Source organism: Hippocampus zosterae, chromosome 5, assembly GCF_025434085.1.
Source record: "Hippocampus zosterae strain Florida chromosome 5, ASM2543408v3, whole genome shotgun sequence".
Lineage (NCBI taxonomy): Eukaryota > Metazoa > Chordata > Actinopteri > Syngnathiformes > Syngnathidae > Hippocampus > Hippocampus zosterae.
In genome coordinates, this window is record NC_067455.1 from 12690598 (window position 1) to 12711487 (window position 20890).

General features: G+C 42.1%; 2 protein-coding genes across 3 annotated transcripts in view; one reads left to right on the top strand and one right to left on the bottom strand.

The window, feature by feature from the left end:
* Positions 1-252, bottom strand: part of aplp1 (amyloid beta (A4) precursor-like protein 1) — a 37452-nt gene extending 37200 nt beyond the window's left edge. Inside the window, exon 1 of the mRNA XM_052065571.1 lies at positions 7-252. Within this exon, the coding sequence (XP_051921531.1) occupies positions 7-72 (66 nt within the window). The 5' untranslated portion in view covers positions 73-252. The remainder of the gene's footprint in view (positions 1-6) is intronic.
* st14 (ST14 transmembrane serine protease matriptase) overlaps positions 1-20890 on the top strand; it is a 51696-nt gene that overhangs the window by 30212 nt on the left and 594 nt on the right. The window contains exons 2-19 of one of the 2 annotated variants that reach the window (XM_052065454.1): positions 1417-1583; positions 6179-6326; positions 6906-7063; positions 8613-8683; positions 10387-10559; positions 12071-12106; positions 13207-13435; positions 15248-15391; positions 15473-15572; positions 15880-15989; positions 16610-16740; positions 17128-17232; positions 17875-17982; positions 18074-18187; positions 18623-18742; positions 19117-19297; positions 19943-20211; positions 20749-20885. In XM_052065454.1, the coding sequence (XP_051921414.1) occupies positions 1563-1583; positions 6179-6326; positions 6906-7063; positions 8613-8683; positions 10387-10559; positions 12071-12106; positions 13207-13435; positions 15248-15391; positions 15473-15572; positions 15880-15989; positions 16610-16740; positions 17128-17232; positions 17875-17982; positions 18074-18187; positions 18623-18742; positions 19117-19297; positions 19943-20211; positions 20749-20885 (2355 nt within the window). In that variant the 5' untranslated portion in view covers positions 1417-1562. Of the gene's footprint in view, positions 1-1343; positions 1584-6178; positions 6327-6905; positions 7064-8612; positions 8684-10386; positions 10560-12070; positions 12107-13206; positions 13436-15247; positions 15392-15472; positions 15573-15879; positions 15990-16609; positions 16741-17127; positions 17233-17874; positions 17983-18073; positions 18188-18622; positions 18743-19116; positions 19298-19942; positions 20212-20748; positions 20886-20890 lie in introns of those variants that run through there. The other variant, XM_052065453.1, reaches the window with a different exon arrangement.

Here is a 20890-nt window from a genome sequence, read left to right on the forward strand (position 1 = left end):
TCTTACCTCGACGTTTCCACGCGCGTACAAGGACAGCACGGCCAGCAAAATTGCATTTGCGGAATGTCCCATTTTGTTGTCCTCCCTTTGTGAATGTTTTAGTCGACCGAGTAGCTACAGTAAAACGAGTGAGTCCAACATAAGCTCAGCCGAAGTGATGCTCCTGAGACACCTCCTGCGTCTCTGCGTCCTGCTAACCGCCTCTCCAGTCGCAGTGTGGCTGGGATGTGGATCATCCAGGACTCACAGAACCAAGCCCTCTTTCTGCGGCTCTTTATCACAAGCTTGAGACTCGGGCGGACATTCTACTTGGTAAAGGGCGTCATCTAGTGGTTATGGATTTATATTACGTCAGGGAACACGCATTGATATGTTCAAATGCAGTTGACGATGTCTCCAAGCCGCTGTCATTTAGGTCAAACAAGTTACATTTAAAGTACGTAAAATTGTTTATTTGAACAAAATGATAGGTATATAATTTTCAAAATATAGAGATTTTAATTTCAGGAAATAACTCATGGCGTATGTTGAAGTTCATTTTGCTCAAATCTATTTCTTATATTGCGTGCAATAAATCACCTAAATGTTTAATTAAATAAATGAGTGCAAAATAAAAGATCATACTGACCACTTATTTAATTGAATAAATGAAAACGGCACATATAAATACCTAGATGCGTTTTAATTAATTGTGAGGAAAAACGAGGAAATGAATGAATGCTTCTTAATGTAAAATGTTCAGTAGACGGATTAATGGACAAAGCACATCCCGTGGATGTAAAATATCTTCAAACCCCCTCTTCAAATGCCAGGCTTTTGTGATATATATGAAAAAAACAAACATGCTTCAGTGACAAATGTTCTGGGAACTAAAAATTGTTTGTCGGAATAGGTGTCACTTACTTTGCTCTTAAAAATGGTTTATCTTTATTCTCCATAATGTTTTGAAGAAAATAAATGTTATTATTGCAGTAATAAAAATGTATTTGTTTCTTTGCATTTTTAAAAAAAAGCTCTGCAGGATATAAACCAATTTATTAGTACTAGTGTTGCATTTTTTCCCATCATTCACCCGTCATTCTCCCTCTGTTAACATCCACCCTTTTTTGTAAACAAGCCATGTGGCCCGTGTCAAATTTTTATAATATACTTCGGACCTCTTAAAATTACACGGCCGCAAATGGCCCCTGGGGCCATACGTTGGAGCCACCTGAACTTGTTGACAGGTAGATGTGACACATTCAACATGTTGGACCGATCATAGCTACGGTAAAAGCGTTCAACGAGGCATCTAGGTACATATGTCTACGGCAGCGGTTGCAGGTATTTGTGGGCGTGGCGTGAGAAATAGGTGTGTCAGGAAAAAAACTTTTCTAATGTTTCTCAACCGCGTCGACACCGGAAGTTGTTGTCGAGTTTAACTGGGGCATAACTTCATTTGTTGACTGCTTTTCAACACCACCCACACGTTGATTTTGTCATTTGTAAATTGTATTATAACCAAAGGGGGATCCCGAGGATCAAGGGGGCTTGTTTCCTGTTGGTGTGGAGCGTCGCCGAGGATGTATGCCGCGAGATACGACGTGAGTCACTATCCCGAAACTGATTTTTATGTTGTTGTTTTCTTAAAGAATTCACGCACGCCATGTCGCTAAATTAAACCGGTCATACCACAAAAGTGAAACAGGCCGCAACTCAATCAATGAGTTGCCTTGTTGTGTTGTATTATTGATGGACTTGGCCTGGTCAAGGCTTGACATAACACAAACGTTAAAACATTTGACCGAAATAAATGATACCTAAAAACTTAATTCTAGCAAATTACTTATTTGAAAGCAAGACGTGCTTATTCATCATCCATCCGTTCAGCGTATCTTAATGAGCCACAGTCGTGGTCCCTAAACGACCCCCGCCCCCGTTTTTAAAAAAAAACTGTTCATCCACTAAGTCATTTTATTTCACCACTTAAAAATTTGGATTAGAGCACGTCTGTTTGCAAGACGCTATACGAAATTATTCGATTGTAGCCCAACTGAATGTACCTTATTTTAACATTTCTCAGGCCCGTTGCTATTTTAAAATATTATTTTATTCGAATCCAGACATGTGTTTTTACTTGATGTAGCAAATTTGAGTTCAACTTTAAACATTCCCCAGTCAAATACTTGAGAAATATGCACAGTCTTTTGTTTCGTATGTCCAGCAGAGTATTAATACTGTGCATACTTAACCAGCAGAGGTGACAACTGACCAAAGGTGAAGTTTTCTCTCCAAAGGCTCATTAATGGTTACATATATAGTGCTGCTCACATTTACGGTGCGTCAAGGAAATAGTTTTGCATAACTCCTTTCCACACAGTTACATCTTTCAGGGATGTTTTAAATGTAGTGCTCATTTTGTCTCTTCTGTTATCTGAACATTTTGTCTCGAGTAACACAAACCACTCTTGAGGTACAGTAGGATGACATAAGTGGACCACCAAGCATATTCTCATTTGCCCTCCCCCTTGTTTCTGTTATAAACCAGGAACATACAACACTGAATGTAAAATATTGAAATATTGGGCTGTTTACAGATGTACTCTCTACCCACCTCATCAGGTAGACCTAAACAATATAAGCAGCTTTATGAGTCAAGTCAAGTCAACAGTATTTATAGAGCACTTTCAAACAGCCATCGCTGCGTACAAAGTGCTGTACATGGAGCGATTTAACATACACAATAAACAGTAAGATGAATCCGTAATAAAGGCGGTAGAAAGCACTAAGCAGTAAAATCTTTGCAAGACAGTTAATGCTCGCTTTTGATTGTCATTGTACAAAAATGGTATTTAATAAACTGTTGAGGTGCAATGATAAATTGACAAATAATTAATTTCTGATTATTTTTGATAAGTGATTAATTGTTGAGAAATCTTGTTTAGTTTAAAATTGTCCAAATCCTCAGAATTTCAGCCTCACAACAATAAATATTCTCAAGATTTCTTTATCCTCTGTGAAGGCAGACTGATTCTCTTTGTGTTTTGTTGGTTCGGTTTGTTGTTTGAGCATAAAACATATACAGTAATAATTTGACAGAAAATAAGGTAAATAAAATAGTAAAAAAGAAAGAAATCAGTCTTCATTCAACACAGTTATTATGTTCATCGAAATGAAACATTTGCTTTTCCTTTGGATGACGAACACCAATATGGTTGCTTATTTTCTGATGAGTTAAGGACCAACAGGAAACGGAGTCATCCATTTCTGTGTGTCAATTTAAAGTCCTCTTTTTTTCACGGAAGGGGTGGAAATTAAAAAAGTTTTCTAAATCGCTTCATTTATTATTCGACAGATGAATTGATTACCGGTATTTTAAAAATTATTAGTTGCAACCCTAATCGACATGGTGCATAGCTGCACTCCATCAAGAGGAGTGCTTGACACATCTTATGAATTTTTTTTTTCAATTAATGTTTCATCAATCAAAACTAACCTTCCTATTGTTGCAAAGCCATGACCAATTTTATAAGAACTAAGAACAACAAATAATTTCCTTGTTTAAAAAATAGCCTCTGAAAACACTCGCACAGAATATGACATTTTTAAACTCAATTAAACGTTTCAATTGAGTTTGACATACCGCCAAAACCAGATTGCTAGCTATGTCTGCAAGCCAAAGGCTGAGTTACACTTGTTTTCAGAGTAGCTTGTGACTAGAGCACAAGTGAGTAACATTCCTTGACATTTACCCAAAATTGTTCCGTATGTTCTATGTAGGGACTTGGTACTAGGGCTGAACGATTTCAAAACAAGATTGAGTCAGGACCATGATTAGATTCACAATAGTTTTTTTTTTTGCCCCCTAATCAAGCTTCAGGGTAATATTCGCTGTGCACAGCAACATTCCCAAATATGACCATCGAAACATTAAAAGCTATTTTGCTACTAATTTAAGAATTTGGTCTTTGGTTTCGAAGGACAGTGGGGTCTATGATCCACTTTTGCGTCCCGAGTCACCTGTTGACAATAACTGCCTTACTGCAGTCTGCAGTGCCTAGCTTCTGTCACCCCCACCTTCCCAGGAAGTGTGCATTTCAGCATCAGAGCTGTCACAATGTAGGATATGCCGAGCCCCCTCCCTGTCTCCCTACTGAGTGAGTCCGAAACATTTTTATTCAGTTTGGAAAGACAGCTGATGGGGATAGAAAGTACCTGTTGATAATTTCCTAATTTCCTGCTCCAGAAACCAGAAGCTTTTTTTCAAAAGGGAGATAAGTGGCATCACATTTCTCGGTAATATGCATAATTTCTGCTACATCGTTTTAGGACCCAGTACATATACATATATATTTTAAAGCCACACTGCAGCTTTAATGAAAGTTAAGACATGTGGTTGTATCATTTTTCACAACTATTTCAAAGGTCTAAGATCCATGAGTGATGCAATTTTAAAAACCAACCAAACAAAAAACAAGATCTGACTACACTGTTTAATTGGTGAAATTTCATCTGCATGTAAACTTGCCTTCCTGGCTGATGGGCTCCCTTCCCAACTGAGCATTGCAGCTCTCAATTTTTAATATAGGCCTACTCAAATCTTAACCAACTGTAACTATTTTCACATGTTTTGGTTGAAAAGGAAGGAAAAAAGAAAGGTACCGACTTTCATTCTTGAGGTGACAGAATGCCTTAAGGCTCCCGCGGAGTCAAGAAGTGGTCGAGTTTCACAACACTTCTCAGACAGTTGAATGAAGTTGATTTGTTTGAATTTTGATTTGTCAAGCTACATGAGATGGAAAGTTGGCCACCGACAGTGACCACCTCCATATATGTGCTGCGATTGGCTGGCGACCAGTTGAGGGTTGACCCAGCTTCTCGCCTCTTGCCCAAAGTCAGCTGGCACAGGTTCCAGCACTACGCTAATGAGCATGAGCAGTACAGAAAATTGATTGATGGGTGGAAGATACTGTACTCCCGAAACGATGCCGCTGTTCAGCCTTGCTTGGAATCCGCACACTCCTAATGATTTTAATATATATATATATATTTTGTAAAGGTGGACACTTAGTTCCAAGACTAGAGTGTTGCAGGGGAAAAGGAACAAGGGGGGTTCGTCTGTGAAGAAAGTGGCTGGATTCTGCTGCGTTTGCAGGGTTCAGCAAGAGAATGCTTCACATCGTTAAAAAGGGGATACTATCTCGTTCTCAGAGTGAAGAATGGGCCATGATGGAGTTTGCTTAATGGTTTTATTAAGGCGTGATTAATTGATGGAGGGGAGGGCTGATAGAGGGAGAGACCCTGGAGCACTTGCTGACCCCATCTCTAAAGCTTTCTCTCATTCTGGCCCATGATTGCCGTTTGAGATTCCACTTAGACAGCGTGTGTGGAAGCCAGCGCTGAGTAAGAATGGGCCTTAATTGCAGTGAGTTATCATCGAGACTCATGTAATTGAGCCCCCATCGTAAGGGGCAGCGCGTCTGACAAATTGATTTAATACCAATGCGGTTCTCCATCCCTAATGGGGCTCGGGCTTCTTCGCTCATCTCCTTCAGGCGCTGCATTCATTGTGTGTTGATTACACCGCCTGCATGAGTGAGCACTACATTGGCCAGACATCTAGATGCAACAACACGCACACGCATGCACACACACACACACACACACACACATTTTTTATTCTGTCTAAAAGCATATTACCAACTACCGGTATATGAATGTGGGATCTTTTGTCACAATCCTGAACAAGTTGGACCGGTCCTGCAAACTTTCATATGTTGCTTGTTGCTGCATGCTGCTCTTGCAACCTTATGCGATGTGCAGTCTCTGAGGCACTGCAGTGTGCGTGCTTCAAAAGGGACGAGCTTTGAACTGAGGTCATTGCATTCTATTAATTCACCACTAGATGGCAGGTGCATTTTAAAAACTGTAAAAGTAACGGCAAAACTAGAATTTGGTTGCTTCGTTCATTTGATGTGTTCAAACCACAATTTCCATGTCATATTTATTTGCATGGAAAGACTATTACAATAAAAAGTTGTTGTGATTAGTAAAAACTGTCCAAAAAGAGTGATTATTCCTTACCCTGTGGCAATCGATGTCAAGACAAACAACTTCCCTGCAGGAATTAATCTTAACGGTTTAATTAAAGTCTGATTTGTTTTATGCAACAAGCTCATATTTCATTTCCCTCCCTCAGGGCCACAGTGACCGCCACGAGCGGATCGACTTCTTAACCAGCAAGGAGAAAGCCCCATCCAAGCGGAAGCTCGGGGCTGTGATCGGCATTCTAGTGGCAGTACTCGTCCTTGCCGCTGTAGCCGCTTTCCTAATTTGGCTTTTTGTTTGTGAGTGCTGTTGAAAGCTTCCCTCATTATATTCCATCTTATCGAGACTTGAAGTACCCTGCTATGCTTTTATGAACATCATGAGGACATTCCTTTTGCATCCATCAAAAATATTCTTTGCACGATTTAATAAGATGTTTGAAGTGTTTACTCCGCCAACGTCAGCTTGCACACAGACAAAAGCCTGCATCAGAATCAGTGTTTATACTTGCTGTGAAAAGCTCTTTGACAGAAGACTGCGACACGGGTTTGTTTGGAAGTTTTTGATTTCCCATTAGCTTTAGCTCAAGTGACAGCGCCAACGTTCTCCTTTTAAATAATGCGATGGAGAAAAAAAGTCAGTCAGAAACAAGAGTTTCTCTGTCATTTTCACATCCGAGTTCTGACAGAAAGGCCCGCTGAAGTCTTGATTAGCGGTCCCTCGACATAGGCGGCACGTTATCTGTCCTCTCAACTCAAGATCAATCTGCACATCTTTAAAAATTGTTGGGGTGTTTTTTTTTATTTGTTTGTTCAAAAAGAAACACATTTGAAATGACGTGCGGTTCAAAAACTTTCCTTTGCCTTCTCACCTTTAAGTTAAGGATGCCGAAGAAGCCACCATAAGTCGGCAACTCAAACCTTCGGTGCTGGTGTTCAGCGGCCACATGAAATTGCCTGATGTCCAATACAAAGAGCAGCTGGAAGACACAAGCAGCCCTGAATTTGAAGCACTGGCAGTCAAACTGGAGGCAGTTGTGAGTTTGATGCTGAAAGATGGCGTGCACATTTTCACACCCTCATCTACGAAATTCGTTCTGTTGTTTGAGTGAACAATTTTTAGGAATGGTGATAGCGAGCGTCCATTGGTCCTCTTTTCACGATCGAGTGACGTTCCTCTGATTTCAATAATTCAGAAATTGTACTTAATGGCCGTAGTCTAAACCACAGGTGTCGGTCAAGGCCTGGGTGCCTGATCTTGCCCGCCACATCATTTTATGTGGCCCGCAAAAGCAAATCAAGCATGTCAAGTTTCACGATGCTTGATAAAGTCTGAACCAAAATTGTCAAATTGTCATATGTAATCCACAAAACAGTCATTATTCTTGATTTTTGATTTTAAAACTAGTTATTCATCAATTTATTGTGCGCTGTGTATGTAATATGTGGAGGTGATTAAACATTTATATGGTTTCCCAATATTTATAACGGCCCTCCAAGGCAAACCGTAACTACAACGTGCTTCGCGACAAAAATGAGTTTGACACCCCTGGTCTGAACTACACTAACGCAGTAATAAAGTCATAAATTCAGTGAATATATAAAATGAAAAGAGGGTCATAATCAAGCATGCCCCCTTGTGCCATGATGAGACGTATTTTTATGCCGGCGCACATACTAGTTCATTTGTAGCAGTGAAGTATTATATGCCAGTATTGTAGAAAGGCGACTGATTTTGAGACGGTGCCAGAAAATTACAATACCGAGGGAAAGTTCAACTAATTCAATAATTTTTTTCAGAAGGTAAAACGTGTATGTTATTTTTTGTTGTTATTATTATTATTATTATTATTATTATTATTATTTTACTGTATGTTAGTTCACTGCACATAAAGTGAAATATTTCATCTGGCCCACAAATAATAATTTTTGGCACCCATCTACTTCCTATTTTTCCATTTGATTCAGCAAATTCTATTTTTGGTTGTAAATTAGTAATTAAAATGACTGAAAGCTCATCAAATTAACACCACCGCGACCACGAAAGTTATTATTAAGTGTCCTGAGCGGTGCTTCTACTGTGCTCCATGTCAAAATAATCAAACACAGAATAAAAAATTGGGACAGTATCCATGTCCACTGCTAGCTGTACAACATGTGTTTTGCACAGTGGTTTATACCAACACGCGGGGAACACATGTTGCATACTGAACGAGAGTGCATGAGTATATATAATGCCCAGAAATCCTTGATGCAGTCCTATATTCTCTACTATGTGTATGCAGATGTGTTTCGGCACATTAAACGACTACAAAAAACAGTCTTACCTCTCACAAAAATGGATTCAGACAAACTGTACAGTACTTATTTTACCGTCCTCAGTTTACTTGCCTTTGCTAACGGAGGTAACCGTCGTGTTGACGTTCAGCAATTCAAAGCAAGACTTCCACAGTGTGAGACTTCCACAGTTATGAGTTTTCATTCAAATTTTGTAAAATACTCCTTCTATCCAAATAGATGTCTTCAGCGAAGCACACACTAAATGCTTCATTATCTGCTCTTGAAAAGTACATTTTCTCTACACAGCTGGAAGAAAACTTGAAGAAGGATCCGTTACTTGCTACATACTACACAAAGTCTGTTGTCACAGCATTCAGGTACTTTTTGTTTTTTGGGGGATAACGGGCAATGGCGATGGTCGTTATTATTGCCTAAATGTTCTGTAAACAAGCACTCACAGTGAAGCCAGGGTGCTAAAAATGTTTTTCACTCATTTTATCATGCTTATGAACTAAGCAACAAAATAAAGGCCTGTTGGGTTCCGAATGAGCGAGTTAATAACGTGTTGTTGAAGTTTATTTTTCTAAATTAGACTTTTACTACATTATTGGTTATTAAAAACAAACAAACAAAAACATTGACCATTGAATAATGAGTTGGGTCAGAGATGGTCCACGTCTGGTGGTACAAATGATATTTTTTCAAACCCGAACTACAAAAGTTTTTCCCTTCAATCTGAACCAGATGAACAGTCAGCACGTCTTCAGAGAAATACTGTCACGTTTGCTTCATTCAGTGCGTGAGAAGAGCTGGGAGTTGTGGCGTGGTGCGTCACAATGACAACGTTGCTGCTCACAATGCCCAGAGCATCTGACAGTTCCTCGGAACGCTGGAGCAACCTCCCGACTCAACCGACCTGGCTCTGTTATCCCTCCCCTCCTCCCTTCCCTCATTCAAATAGGTCATCAAGGCCCATTTTTTAGATATAGCAAACATTAAAATGGGTGTGAATAACAGGAACTGTCGAGGAACCTGGTAGAATGCTTCCAGAAGTGCTTCATGCACAGCGTGGCAGAGAAGGCTGGGAAAGTGCCTTAGACTCCAGGGGAAAACCTGTAGTTTCGGTGTAAAATATCCCTCTGACACCAACCTTGGACCTTTTCGGACACACCTCAGATGTCATGGCACACCTTTTGCCCATCCAGTGGTACCCAACCACCAGTACTGGGCCGTGGCCCATTTTGGTAATGGGACGCACATCGACAGACTAAAATCTTTTTTTGTTTTTGCTGACCGTTAGTCAACACGACCCCCTCCTTCCCCGCACTTTGTCAATTATCTTGCAAAGGGCAATACCAAACAGAATTAATGGCGAGATGCATTTCAACCAGGCTTACAGTCCTAATTCAATTTGATTTTCCCTTTTGCAGAATCCCTCAGCATTCATGTGCTGTTTTCGTTTTCTTGTGGCTATAAAACATATTCTAGAACATTTTGAAACATTTTGTCAATCTGAATGCATATTTTACTGAACTGACTTACTGGAATCTACAGGCAGCAGAGGTTTGGTGCATCACAAAGGCGAATCATATGTTGTCGTTGAATGATTCACGCAAAGCTGCATATTCTGGAAGGTGCAGCCCCCCTCCCCCTTCAGTTCTATTCTGCCACTCCAAGTTCATGACAGCCTCCAGGATGCTATTGTACTTTATGTTAATTCTTTTCCTTTCAAAGATTCCTTTCATAACCCACTTGGGTTAGCTTTGAGTGCTAACCCTAGTGGGTTATGAGGCCTCACATACCAACCAAAGGGAAGTTCTTTGTTTTGTCTACACACCAGCTAGTACTATAAAAGTGATATTAGTTTCTGTCTGTTTTGGCAGCATTGCAAAACAGTGGGTCTTCACCATAGCTCATGCTCGATAGCAACATCAGCATGAGATTACAGTTGCTTAGTTTGTTGGTTTTGTCTCAGTATTGGCGATTTTATTTCCCGAGTGATCAGTGCACCCCCCCCCCTGCCCCCAAACCTTTAAACTTGGTACTGAATGGCTCCACTTTTTTTGTCTGCTTGCCACAGTGAGGGTGTGATAGCTTACTATTGGTCCCAGTTTGATGTGCCAGTAAAGGATCTCGAGGAAGTGCCTGAGCTCACTGAGGAGCTGGTGTCAGAGACCTTGGAGAATGGAATAAAGGAGCAGCAAAGGTCAAGGAACGTCGGTCCGATCAAGATCACTGAAATCACGGCCACATGTAAGCATGGCTTTCTGTTTGACATTTTGAAGATATATTAATTTTGACAAACCCACTTTCATGACAATGACCCGCTGCACCTGGGGTGGGCACCTTAAATTACGTAGGGGGCTACATAGGACCATGCACAGCCGAACAAAAATGCAATTTTAAATCTGGAAAAAATATGTGCATTGACTGTCTGTTTTTTATTGAACCAATCATCAATGTCTTTTAATATATTTCATGTTCACTGCATGTATGAAAGATCCAGCCTGCAGCTACAGCATCTTTGAACAAACAAAAAGATAACCACATATGGCGATGTGGGTGTTATGATAACCATTGACTTCTCAGCCATGTTGTTTGCATACCATGGTGTATGCGTAATGACTTTGAGTTTGCATTCAGATCAATTGTACGTGTGTTCTTTAAATATGCATTTAATAAAAATAATTAAAAATTAACTGCTGGCACAGTGTCAAAGCATCAAAGAATGCTGTACCAATTGGCACAAAAATCACAGGGATCATTTCCCCTTGGTTTAGGTGTGGCCATAGAGAGACAAGCTCCACCCCTGCTTCTCTTCGTAATATGTCGCCTTTTCAAAGAAGCAACGTATTTTCTACCAGATGTTAATTTGACTTGTGAAAAGCTATCGTCATTGCGCCAGTTCAAGTCAAACAACTTGCTCCCGGCTGAAGCGTATTCATCTCTGAAATAGTTATCGAACGAAAGGATATTATTACCTTATTACTAGGGCTGCGTGTAATGAGACAATAAAAAAATTAGAGCAGCCACACAAAAATGAAAACTTGGCTTGTGTGATCAGTGGAGCAGCTTACACTTAGATAGGAAACGCTGCCCTGTGACAAAGATGTCAGCCTGTGTATACGCCCGCTGTATTTGATCCTAGCAGTCAGCAGAAATAAAAGACTGAGAATGCGCAGCTGAATAAGCTCGCTGTCATCTCCTATCAGTTTTGCTATTCTGTGCAGTATGCTTTACATTAGAAGAGCTCACTTAAGAGTTCTGCTGATAAGATGATGAAGCATCTAGCAAACCGCTCCGCTTGTAGCGCACCTGCAGATTGTGCATTCATACAGTTTGGGTCCTCTAATGCTTTTAGCTGAGGCCTGTATGGCCCGTTTGGACATTATTCTTCATCCTGTCTTCCTGGTATTCTCATTGCATTTGTCCACAACCTGGCCACTAGCCAAGAGCTGAGTATGTGACTCTGAGGGCTTCGGCTCTCTTGAAAATGATTTCAGTGGGTGTGATTTGATGTCCCTGCCGCCCATCCTTAAGCAGAGATGTATGACTTGCTGCTTTAAGGCAAGGCGAGATGGATCAGAAAGCGCTTTTCACGGCATCGCCGGTCCCCCTGAAGGCGGTGAAGTGGAACAGAAAATGTGCACGGCTAAATATTTAAGAGCTCTACATCAAGATCTAGTTGCCTCCCAGCGTCACTCGCATATTCTGGCATTTCTTTGTAGTTCTAACACTCTCCCTTCTCTTCTGTCTGCCTCCAGTCACTGACCCCCGCATGGCCAGGAACCCCCGAGCTCGTGAGTAGTCGGTCCAATTTCAGTCCCTCATGGATGTCATTTTTGTGTCTCAGTATGGCCCAGATTGGAAATGTTTTCTTTCTTCAAACCCGAGTCAGAATCGATCCGGTATCCATGGACCATGCGTGGATTTCCAGATACATTTATTCATGATTGCGCTCCCTCACTTTTAGCGCAATTATTCCTGAGAATCATCATTCTTTGACTATTTGTCAGTTCACTTCCCCAGAAAGTTGCACTTCAGCAGGAATACCCTTTGAATTACAGAAGCCGCAAAAAAGATTACAAATAAATACGTGAGAAATACATTTGAATGAATCGATAAAAGCAAGAGCTGTTTCGTAATGTCTGCCTTTCCAACAATTAGAATGCTTCGGCATGGTTGACACCGTCAGCAGTATTTCACCTCACATTAAAGTGACAGTTGAAGTATTACTAAGAAGTACATTAACAGTGGCAGTCAAAATGCAACATTATTTCCTCTACCTAGGAGGTTATGATTTAAATCCACGTTTGTCTTTTTGTCAATCTTTTGTAGCCATCTTTTTCATTTTATTCATTTGCAACTTTCTGATTTCTCCATGGACATGTTTCTAATATACCAAAGACGAAGGATTTTCTTCTTCTTTCGCCCCCCCCCCCCCCCCCCCCCCAGCAAACCCTTTTTTTAACCTCTGGATTGAATCCAGATTGCATCCTTCCCAGTTAACTATGATAAAAAAATCCGGTTTGAAAATATTCAGGTGCAGGTACCGTATCTGACACCACCATTCGGTTGTAACGTGTTGTGCTTACAGCATTCAGGGTCTTAAGTCATATTCCTTTTTGAAGAAAACTTTGCCTCATTTTAGCTGTTAAATTGCTCGAGCACATTTACATCAGAAGAGCTCACTTAGAGTTGTGCGGATAAGACGATAAAGCATCTAGCACACGGCTCTGGTTGTACCGCAGTTACTAAATGACTTTTGTTCGTCTGCTCTCTGTTCTTGTTGTCTTTGTAAAGGCAGAATTGTTTTCTATATGCTTGTATTGGATCTGTTTAGGTCGTACAGGTGTGACGGGGAGTAGGAAAGGTCATTTAATCAATGTGCCATTTCCAGGTGAATGTTTCTTCCGTTTGGAGGCTGAAGAGACGGCCTCCGAGTTTTCATCTCCGGGATACCCCAGCAGCTACCCCCCGAAGTCTCGCTGTCAGTGGCAAATCCGAGCCTCGGCCACAAACGTGATCTCCATCGCGTTTCCTTTCTTCCATGTGGAGGACGACTGCTCCGACGACTTTGTCTCCATTTTTGATTCCTTGAGTCCCGATGATTCTCAGGCGATCACAGAGTGAGTGACAGAATTCCCTTGCACTAATAAGATGGATATGATGTGCGCAACGCCACATAAACTTCAAAGTTTGACGGATTAAGGTTTGTCATTAGGTGCGTTCTGTGCGTAGCTGCCTCCCCGAAGAGACATTAAACAGACTCATTTTACTCCAAAACAGCATCAGTCCATCACTTTGACATAAATCACACTCTCGTTTGAACTTAAAGCTCTTGGAGCGGGATTTGTTTAATAGGGCTCAACCAATGTTAGTCTAATTTATTTATCCTTGAAGATCAGACAGAGAGGAAGTGTAGTCCGACAGCGTTCCCGACGGCCAACCGCAAGGAATCAGTTTATGTTTGACTGAAATGTTGCACAGGGGTTTAGCGATGAGAGAGGTTTTGATGTGGGCCGAAAATATGTTCCACTTCATTCCTTTCTCCGTATTTGTGAGTACAACAGCCCCCCTCAACCCCCCCCCCCCCCCCCCCCCTCCCCGCGCCTATCTGGCCCTGGGGCCTTTAGCGCTGCATTTATTGTGAACTTTCTCGACCTCAGTGAAATTGAGTTGAGCCCCAAAAGACCTTTACTTTCAAATCTATGAAAGGTGCCAACCTTAATCGTGCCACACTGCTGTGTGTAATTGCCCTTCGTCTGTGGGGGGAAGGATTCCATATTCAAAACTAAAGGCCCTTGAAGGTAACACTAGCTGGAACTGGAGGCAACCCCTCATTGAGAATCCACTGCAGAACAACGATTGTGCACCCAACGTGGTGGATAACATTTTCGAAATCCCAACAGTTTTATCCAAGGTGACGGGGAGCTTTATGAGAGCCATAGCATAACAGTCTTTAAAGATGTTATTTGACTGGGATACATGTGTCGGGTTGCTCTCATTCTCTCACGCATGCACCTCTCTGAAAACTTTTGATACCCCTCCTCCCCGTTTGACTTTGAATCTCCTCCAAAGCAATCTCATCTCTCCTTATTTATCTTTCTCCTACTCGCCGAGCTTATTTATTGATTTATTTTCAAATTAAATCATTTCAATCTTGTTTGTGACATTGATGTTTAGAGTGAAATGACTCAAAGCTTAATGCAAGTCCCTCGATTTGTCCTAGCACACCTTTCCCCACCTATTGAAATTCGTCTTTCAGTGTGTAGTGTGTAGCAAAACCTGGGTGCAAAAATCGCAAAACGTTTCTCAACACAATATAATTTTACATCACACAAAATAACAAGTACAGTGGCCGCAGACAAAAAAAATCTACAAAACCCCTCACATGCCAGGTTTTTGTGAGATCATTAAATAGACCCAAAGCAGGATGCTGCCACCGCTATGCTTCACTCTTGGCATTGGTCTTCTTTTGGTGATGAGCAGTGCTTTGTTTGTGCCAAATATAACTTTGGGACTTTATGGCCACACATTCAACCCTTGTTACCTCAGCGACCGAATTCAAGGGCAACTGATATTTATTTGGGGTTAACCAGTGTCACTTTAAATGGTGGCAGATGGGTGCCCACTCCCATTTAACATGCGTTTGAGTGTGATTGCCCACATTTATAAAATGTGCACACTTGAATTTTACCTCTGTCCTTAAAAAAAAATAAATAAACAACAACAACAAAAAAGACGTTATAGTTCACATTAATGAGAGACGACGTTTTTAAATTCTCTGGCGTCGTCTTTTTATATCACAAAAAGCAGGCATTTGCACAGACTTTTTATAGCCACTGTATATATTATGTTATGTGTTATTTCACAGTGTAGGATAATTAGAGGCAAAGAATACACGGATTATCGCATATTGTCTGTATTACGTCCCCCAGGAAGTGTGGTCACAGACCCCCCTCCAATCCTCTGGAGGTAGTGTCGTCTGGTAACATCATGCTCATCAACCTGATTACTGACAGTGAAACGCAGCGGCCAGGCTTTCAGGCGGTTTACAAAGCCATCCCTAAACTTGAAGGCAAGTACACAAATTGTGCCACCTACAGCAGTCTATGTCCTTGCTGATGTGAGATTAAACGTGTGATGCATTGTTTTTCAGTGAGCACCTGTGGCGGCGTCCTCACTGCAAGCTCGGGAGTCTTCACCTCCCCTCTCTACCCTAGTTTCTATCCTCCCGCTGTGGACTGCAAGTGGACTATAAAGGTTTGCAACAATTACCTCCCCCTCCTCCCTTATGTGAAACGCCCTGTGCCGTTTCCTCCCCCTCCATCAGTCTGCCATAAGAGGAGCGCTGAGGCAGCATTATAGAAGCCAAGCTGTTCAGTTTCCCCTCTGTCTTCATGTGTCAGGCTGCCGCAGATGGAGCTGAGCTGCAGCTTGTATGCACTTACAAGTGTTACAGCTACATGTCCTTGTGTGTGCATGTGCATGTGTGCCCGTATGTGTATATGTTGGCACACTTGCAGTGGTTAGGCTTGTAATGACGCACACACTTCTGTCTGTGATCTAGGTCTCCGCTGGGCAAAAGGTGCGTGTGAAGTTCAACCTGTTCCGAATGAAAGAGCCCGGGGTGGACGTCCGTGTGTGTCACAAAGATTATGTGGAAGTTATGGGCAAAAAGTACGATTCAACCCACTCCTGTACATTGTTTAATGAGTCTAATGTAAATATGCGCTCACTGGACACAACATTAGTTACGTTGCACAATCTAACATGTAAAATGCGGTCAGGGTTGTCTCAAAAATGCAGTACTCAGCATATTGAGGCGCTCTGTCATTGTTAGGCAGGACTGATCTTGTATGCCTGGCTTGCTTGATTAAAAAAAAAATCGTGTTTGTTTTGAGCAATACCATTCCAGTCCTATATTCCTTAAATGACGTGGTGGGAGATCAACGGCCATGCATAACAAGCGGCGACGCCCCTGCTGGATTGGATGTGCACAAAGCATACTTGCCTCCAATGCAGGCAGACTTTCATTGGTGGTGGGGGTATCGAAACATTTAGTTACTTAATTTAACTATGAGAATCTAAATAATACGTATGATGCAGTGCAGTTCTGCACCGCCTGTCCTACAAACACACTAATAAAAGTTGTTAAATCAACATCATGGGTGAAGAGTTGACATCAGTTTTCTTGTCCTGTTGGTTGTGCAGTACCTAATGAACGGGACCTTTGAGTGTTACTAATTCATCCTCCAAAAGTTTCTTTCAGAAACATGATCATTGGCTTTTTGCATCAGGTATTGTGGTGAGCTGTCCTCTTTGGCCCTCACCAGCACCACGAATACCTTGGATGTGATCTTCCACTCTGACGAGTCGTACACCGACAAAGGCTTCAGTGCTGAATACAATGCCTACGATCCTGGAAACCGTGAGTTAAAAGTCTCTTGAGCGTGAGATCTTCATCGCACTTTCCGGACACACGAGACAAAATCCTTCCGTTATAGGGTGGCAGTGAGGTGGCCGCCTGACTGTCAAACGGAGCTGCGAGTTGGTTAAGGGTTAGACAGTGCTTCACTGAACTTCCAGCAGTACTAATCGTCATTGTTTACTGGGTCCAGCTTTCTTTATTTTTATTTTACTTTTGCGTTGTCACTCAGGAGCACTCCGATAGAAAGCCCTTTACCCTTGATGTCAGCTTCACAAATGGATATATAATTGCATTAATCAATGAGGACGAGAAGTGGCAACAGAACAGGTGAAAACATACAGCGTCAATCCTGTTTTTGTTTTCAGTTGTCCTTTTGTTCTGTTCCAGCTTGCCCCAACATGTTTTCCTGCGCATCCGGTATTTGCATCGCCAGAGAGCTCAAGTGTGATGGCTGGAACGACTGCGGTGACATGAGCGACGAGATGAAGTGCAGTATGTTTCCTCTTTAAACAATCACCTGTCTCATGAATGTGCAATCTCTGAAGTCGTTTAGGATTTCGTACCTTTTAGGCTCCCGTTACAGCCATGTGTTCATGAATCTCCGTCTATGCCTCGATTAAATCCTCCAAAATCCCTTTATACCACCCGTGCCACATCTTAGACTTACCTTTTATCTTATCTAATGTCTACTTCCCTTCACAAAATTGTCAGTGGGCGTTCTGCTAAATTCCCAAATGCGGCAAACTTGACTTGGCCCGGCACAAAAAATGAAGACGCGCTTCTTTTTAAACCAAATGCTAGACATGGAATACTAGTTTATTTTGTTTCTAAATATTCAGTGGTCTTTCCCGATAGCGTGTTCAGATCTGTTTCCTGGCCTTCCAAATGTGTGCCAACCACCAAGAGAATTTTACTTTACTCCATGTACAGCAATTTGTATGCAGCAATGGTTGTTTTAAAGCGTTCTATAAATAAAGTTGAGTTCAGCAGAGAAGCTAATGTTCCACTAATTCTGTTGTTAAAAGCTTCAGTGTGTGTCAGAATGTATATTGTGAGCCATTTCGGCCTGAAACGCAGACTTTCCTTTTCCTTCCTCGTATACTTTAAAATGTGACTCTGCGTTTCCCTTTACAGAGTGTGACAAGGACCAGTTTAATTGCGGCAATGGTTTGTGCAAACCTAAACTGTGGGTTTGCGATCGCGTTAATGACTGCGGGGATGGCAGCGACGAGCAAAGTTGTAGTAAGTCAACCAAAACGAGGTTTTGTTTTTGTTTGTATTCATTTTTGCCCTCTTCCATGGTATTTCTAATGTCTTCCCCATTTACATACAGGTTGCGAGGAGAACGAGTGGCGCTGCGGGGATGGAACGTGTATGCCACAGGATGTCGTGTGCGACACCCGGACAGACTGCGAGGACGGCAGTGACGAGGCCTCGTGTAAAACCTGTAAGCGCTGCCGCTTATTCTCTTCCAGCTCAGTCATGCTTTTGAAAATCCACAGCAGAGTGAATTCTAAGCATGTTACGCCAGCCATTGAGTGCTTCATCCACAGTGGAGTGGCGGTTTAGGCTTTACAAAGCAGCCGCCTTAAAATCTTCCTTCCATGTTTGTGTCTCACTATGGAGATTGTTTTTGTTCCCGTCGGCCACTCTTGACTTTTGCTTAGTTTCACTTCTGTGAATAAAGCAGGATATGAGACCTCGAGCCGGGTCAATACAGCTAATCAATGAACTCTCCTCCATCTCAATGCATCATGCATTTAAGGCTCACTTTGAAGTCTCACTGATTGCGCAATGTTGTTTTGGTTGGAGTTAGCGGTCGATTTGAATAGTGAACGTGTTTTGTTCTGGGCTGCTGCTTGTCCTCACCCGACCGTCGCAGCTCCCGGTATCTGCTCTCAGTTCAGCTTCAAGTGTAAGAGTGGCGACTGCGTCAATAAAGTCAACGCTGAATGTGACCGCGTCGACGACTGCGCCGATCTCTCGGATGAAGCCGGCTGTAGTAAGTAGTTGTCTTGATCTTTATTTCCCGTTGCCCCATTCTGTATTCATCTGCAAGTGGCTTTAATCTCCCCATTGTCATTTGAAGGAGATTATGAAAAAATCAGTGTTGGGCTGTGCATTTCACCGCTTAAAAAAAAAAAAGAAGCCCTAGGCATTGACTGCTTTATTTTTTTAATTCTTTGAACGCAGCTTTTATCTGGATAATTTCTTAATTCAGATTTAGCCTTAGGGTATGGCTGGTGTATGTTCCTAATTTTTGATCACATAATGTGACATTCTGCCTTTTATTTTATCCTCACAGACAGAATAGCTCGAAGGCATCTTATCTCATTTTTCATCATCAGCTCACTTCCTTTCCCCTCACGTTACCAGATTGTGGCACCCGGCCGTATAAACTGAATCGGATCGTAGGAGGCCAAAATGCAGAGCTGGGAGAATGGCCCTGGCAGGTCAGCCTGCACTTTATGACCTACGGTCACGTTTGTGGGGCCTCCATCATCTCGGAAAAGTGGCTCCTTTCAGCTGCCCATTGCTTTGTGACCTCCGACCAAGCGTGAGTAATAGCTGAAAGACAATATATAAATATGCTTGATGTATAAACGGGAATCTCTTGTGCACACTGTTATCTTCTTTTATTATTCATCGTATATTTGGAATTTGATCAGATCTCATTATGCACCCTTTTTGATGGGGGAAAAAAACTTGAACTATGCACAACAGAGGACATATTACACTAATTTTAAAGTCTGAAAAAGCCCCTGATGGTACAGTTAATTCGGAAAAACCTTGCGGGGGAGCCCTACATTTACATCTCATTTTGGGCAAGGACAGAGCTGCACTCATCATAGTGGCCTGTAGGTGGAGCACTATCCATGCTGGACCACTTGAGGCACTTCAACGTAATTGAGCAGGAAGTTGACCGTTTCTGCAGATTTCCACGACATATTGATATTTGCAAAATAGAACAACATTCTTTCACTAAAGTATTCACAAGATTGCAAATGAGAATCACTTAATAGCTGTTCCTTTGCAATACATCATCATAAGGAGCGTAGACAGTGCAACTAAACAAAGAATGTAAATTGCACCTTGTGAAGACTAATAACGTTGACTTAAATTTCTTTATTTCACAAAGTATTCCATCATTGTCCAGCTTTGATGCAGTTACATAACCTTTGCGACCCCTTTGCTGAAACAGAAATCACGTTGAGGCCAACTGGCAAACGTACAGCGGCATGCAGGACCAATATAGGCCTGATGATGGCCAGCGCCGCTCTGTGAAGAGGATCATCAGCCACCCGGATTATAACCAGATGACCTTTGACTATGACATTGCCCTGCTGGAGCTCAACGAGCCTCTGGAATTGAGTAATACCATCCAACCCATCTGCCTACCCGCTCCCTCCCATGTCTTCCCCGCAGGCATGTCCTGCACGGTCACGGGTTGGGGTGCGCTACGAGAAGGAGGTATTCCGCATTCATTGGATGTTCTGCTTACTTCTTTAGTCCTGCTCTTTTTTTACGATGGGAAATTATTATACCCATTCAGTGCATTTCAACTATTATTCCCCAATTATGGGTGACCCACTCCGTAGTACGAGGTGCGTGTTTCACCACTTTGCATATCCAACGCTCATCAAAATCAAGACATTGCACTCCTCCCCCATGACTCTCGCAACGATCTATTCATGTCAGCCCTTCATCTTCCATCATTCTGCGCTTCCTCATTTTATCTCTTCCATTTCATCCCCTCCTCTTGCTTTCCTTTAATGTTCTCCCTCACATCGTGGCATGCTTCTCTCCTGCCTCTCTTCCCTCTCATCTTTTTTCCTAATCTGCTCTATTCCATTAAGCCTTTCGCCATATCCATACATCAAGACGAGTGCCGCTTCCTGCGGGAAGCCTCTTAAACCTTCATTAGCTAACACTAATCCGGCCCATTAACACCTTTGATTTCAGCCGCGAACATTGTGGAGCGCTGACCCCTTTGTCCTGTTTTCTCAGGTCAAAAGGCGCAGCTCCTACAGAAGGCGTCGGTGAAAATCATCAACGACTCCGTGTGCAATGTCGTCACGGAGGGCCAGGTGACCTCCCGGATGCTCTGCAGCGGATTCTTAACTGGAGGAATTGATGCATGTCAGGTGAG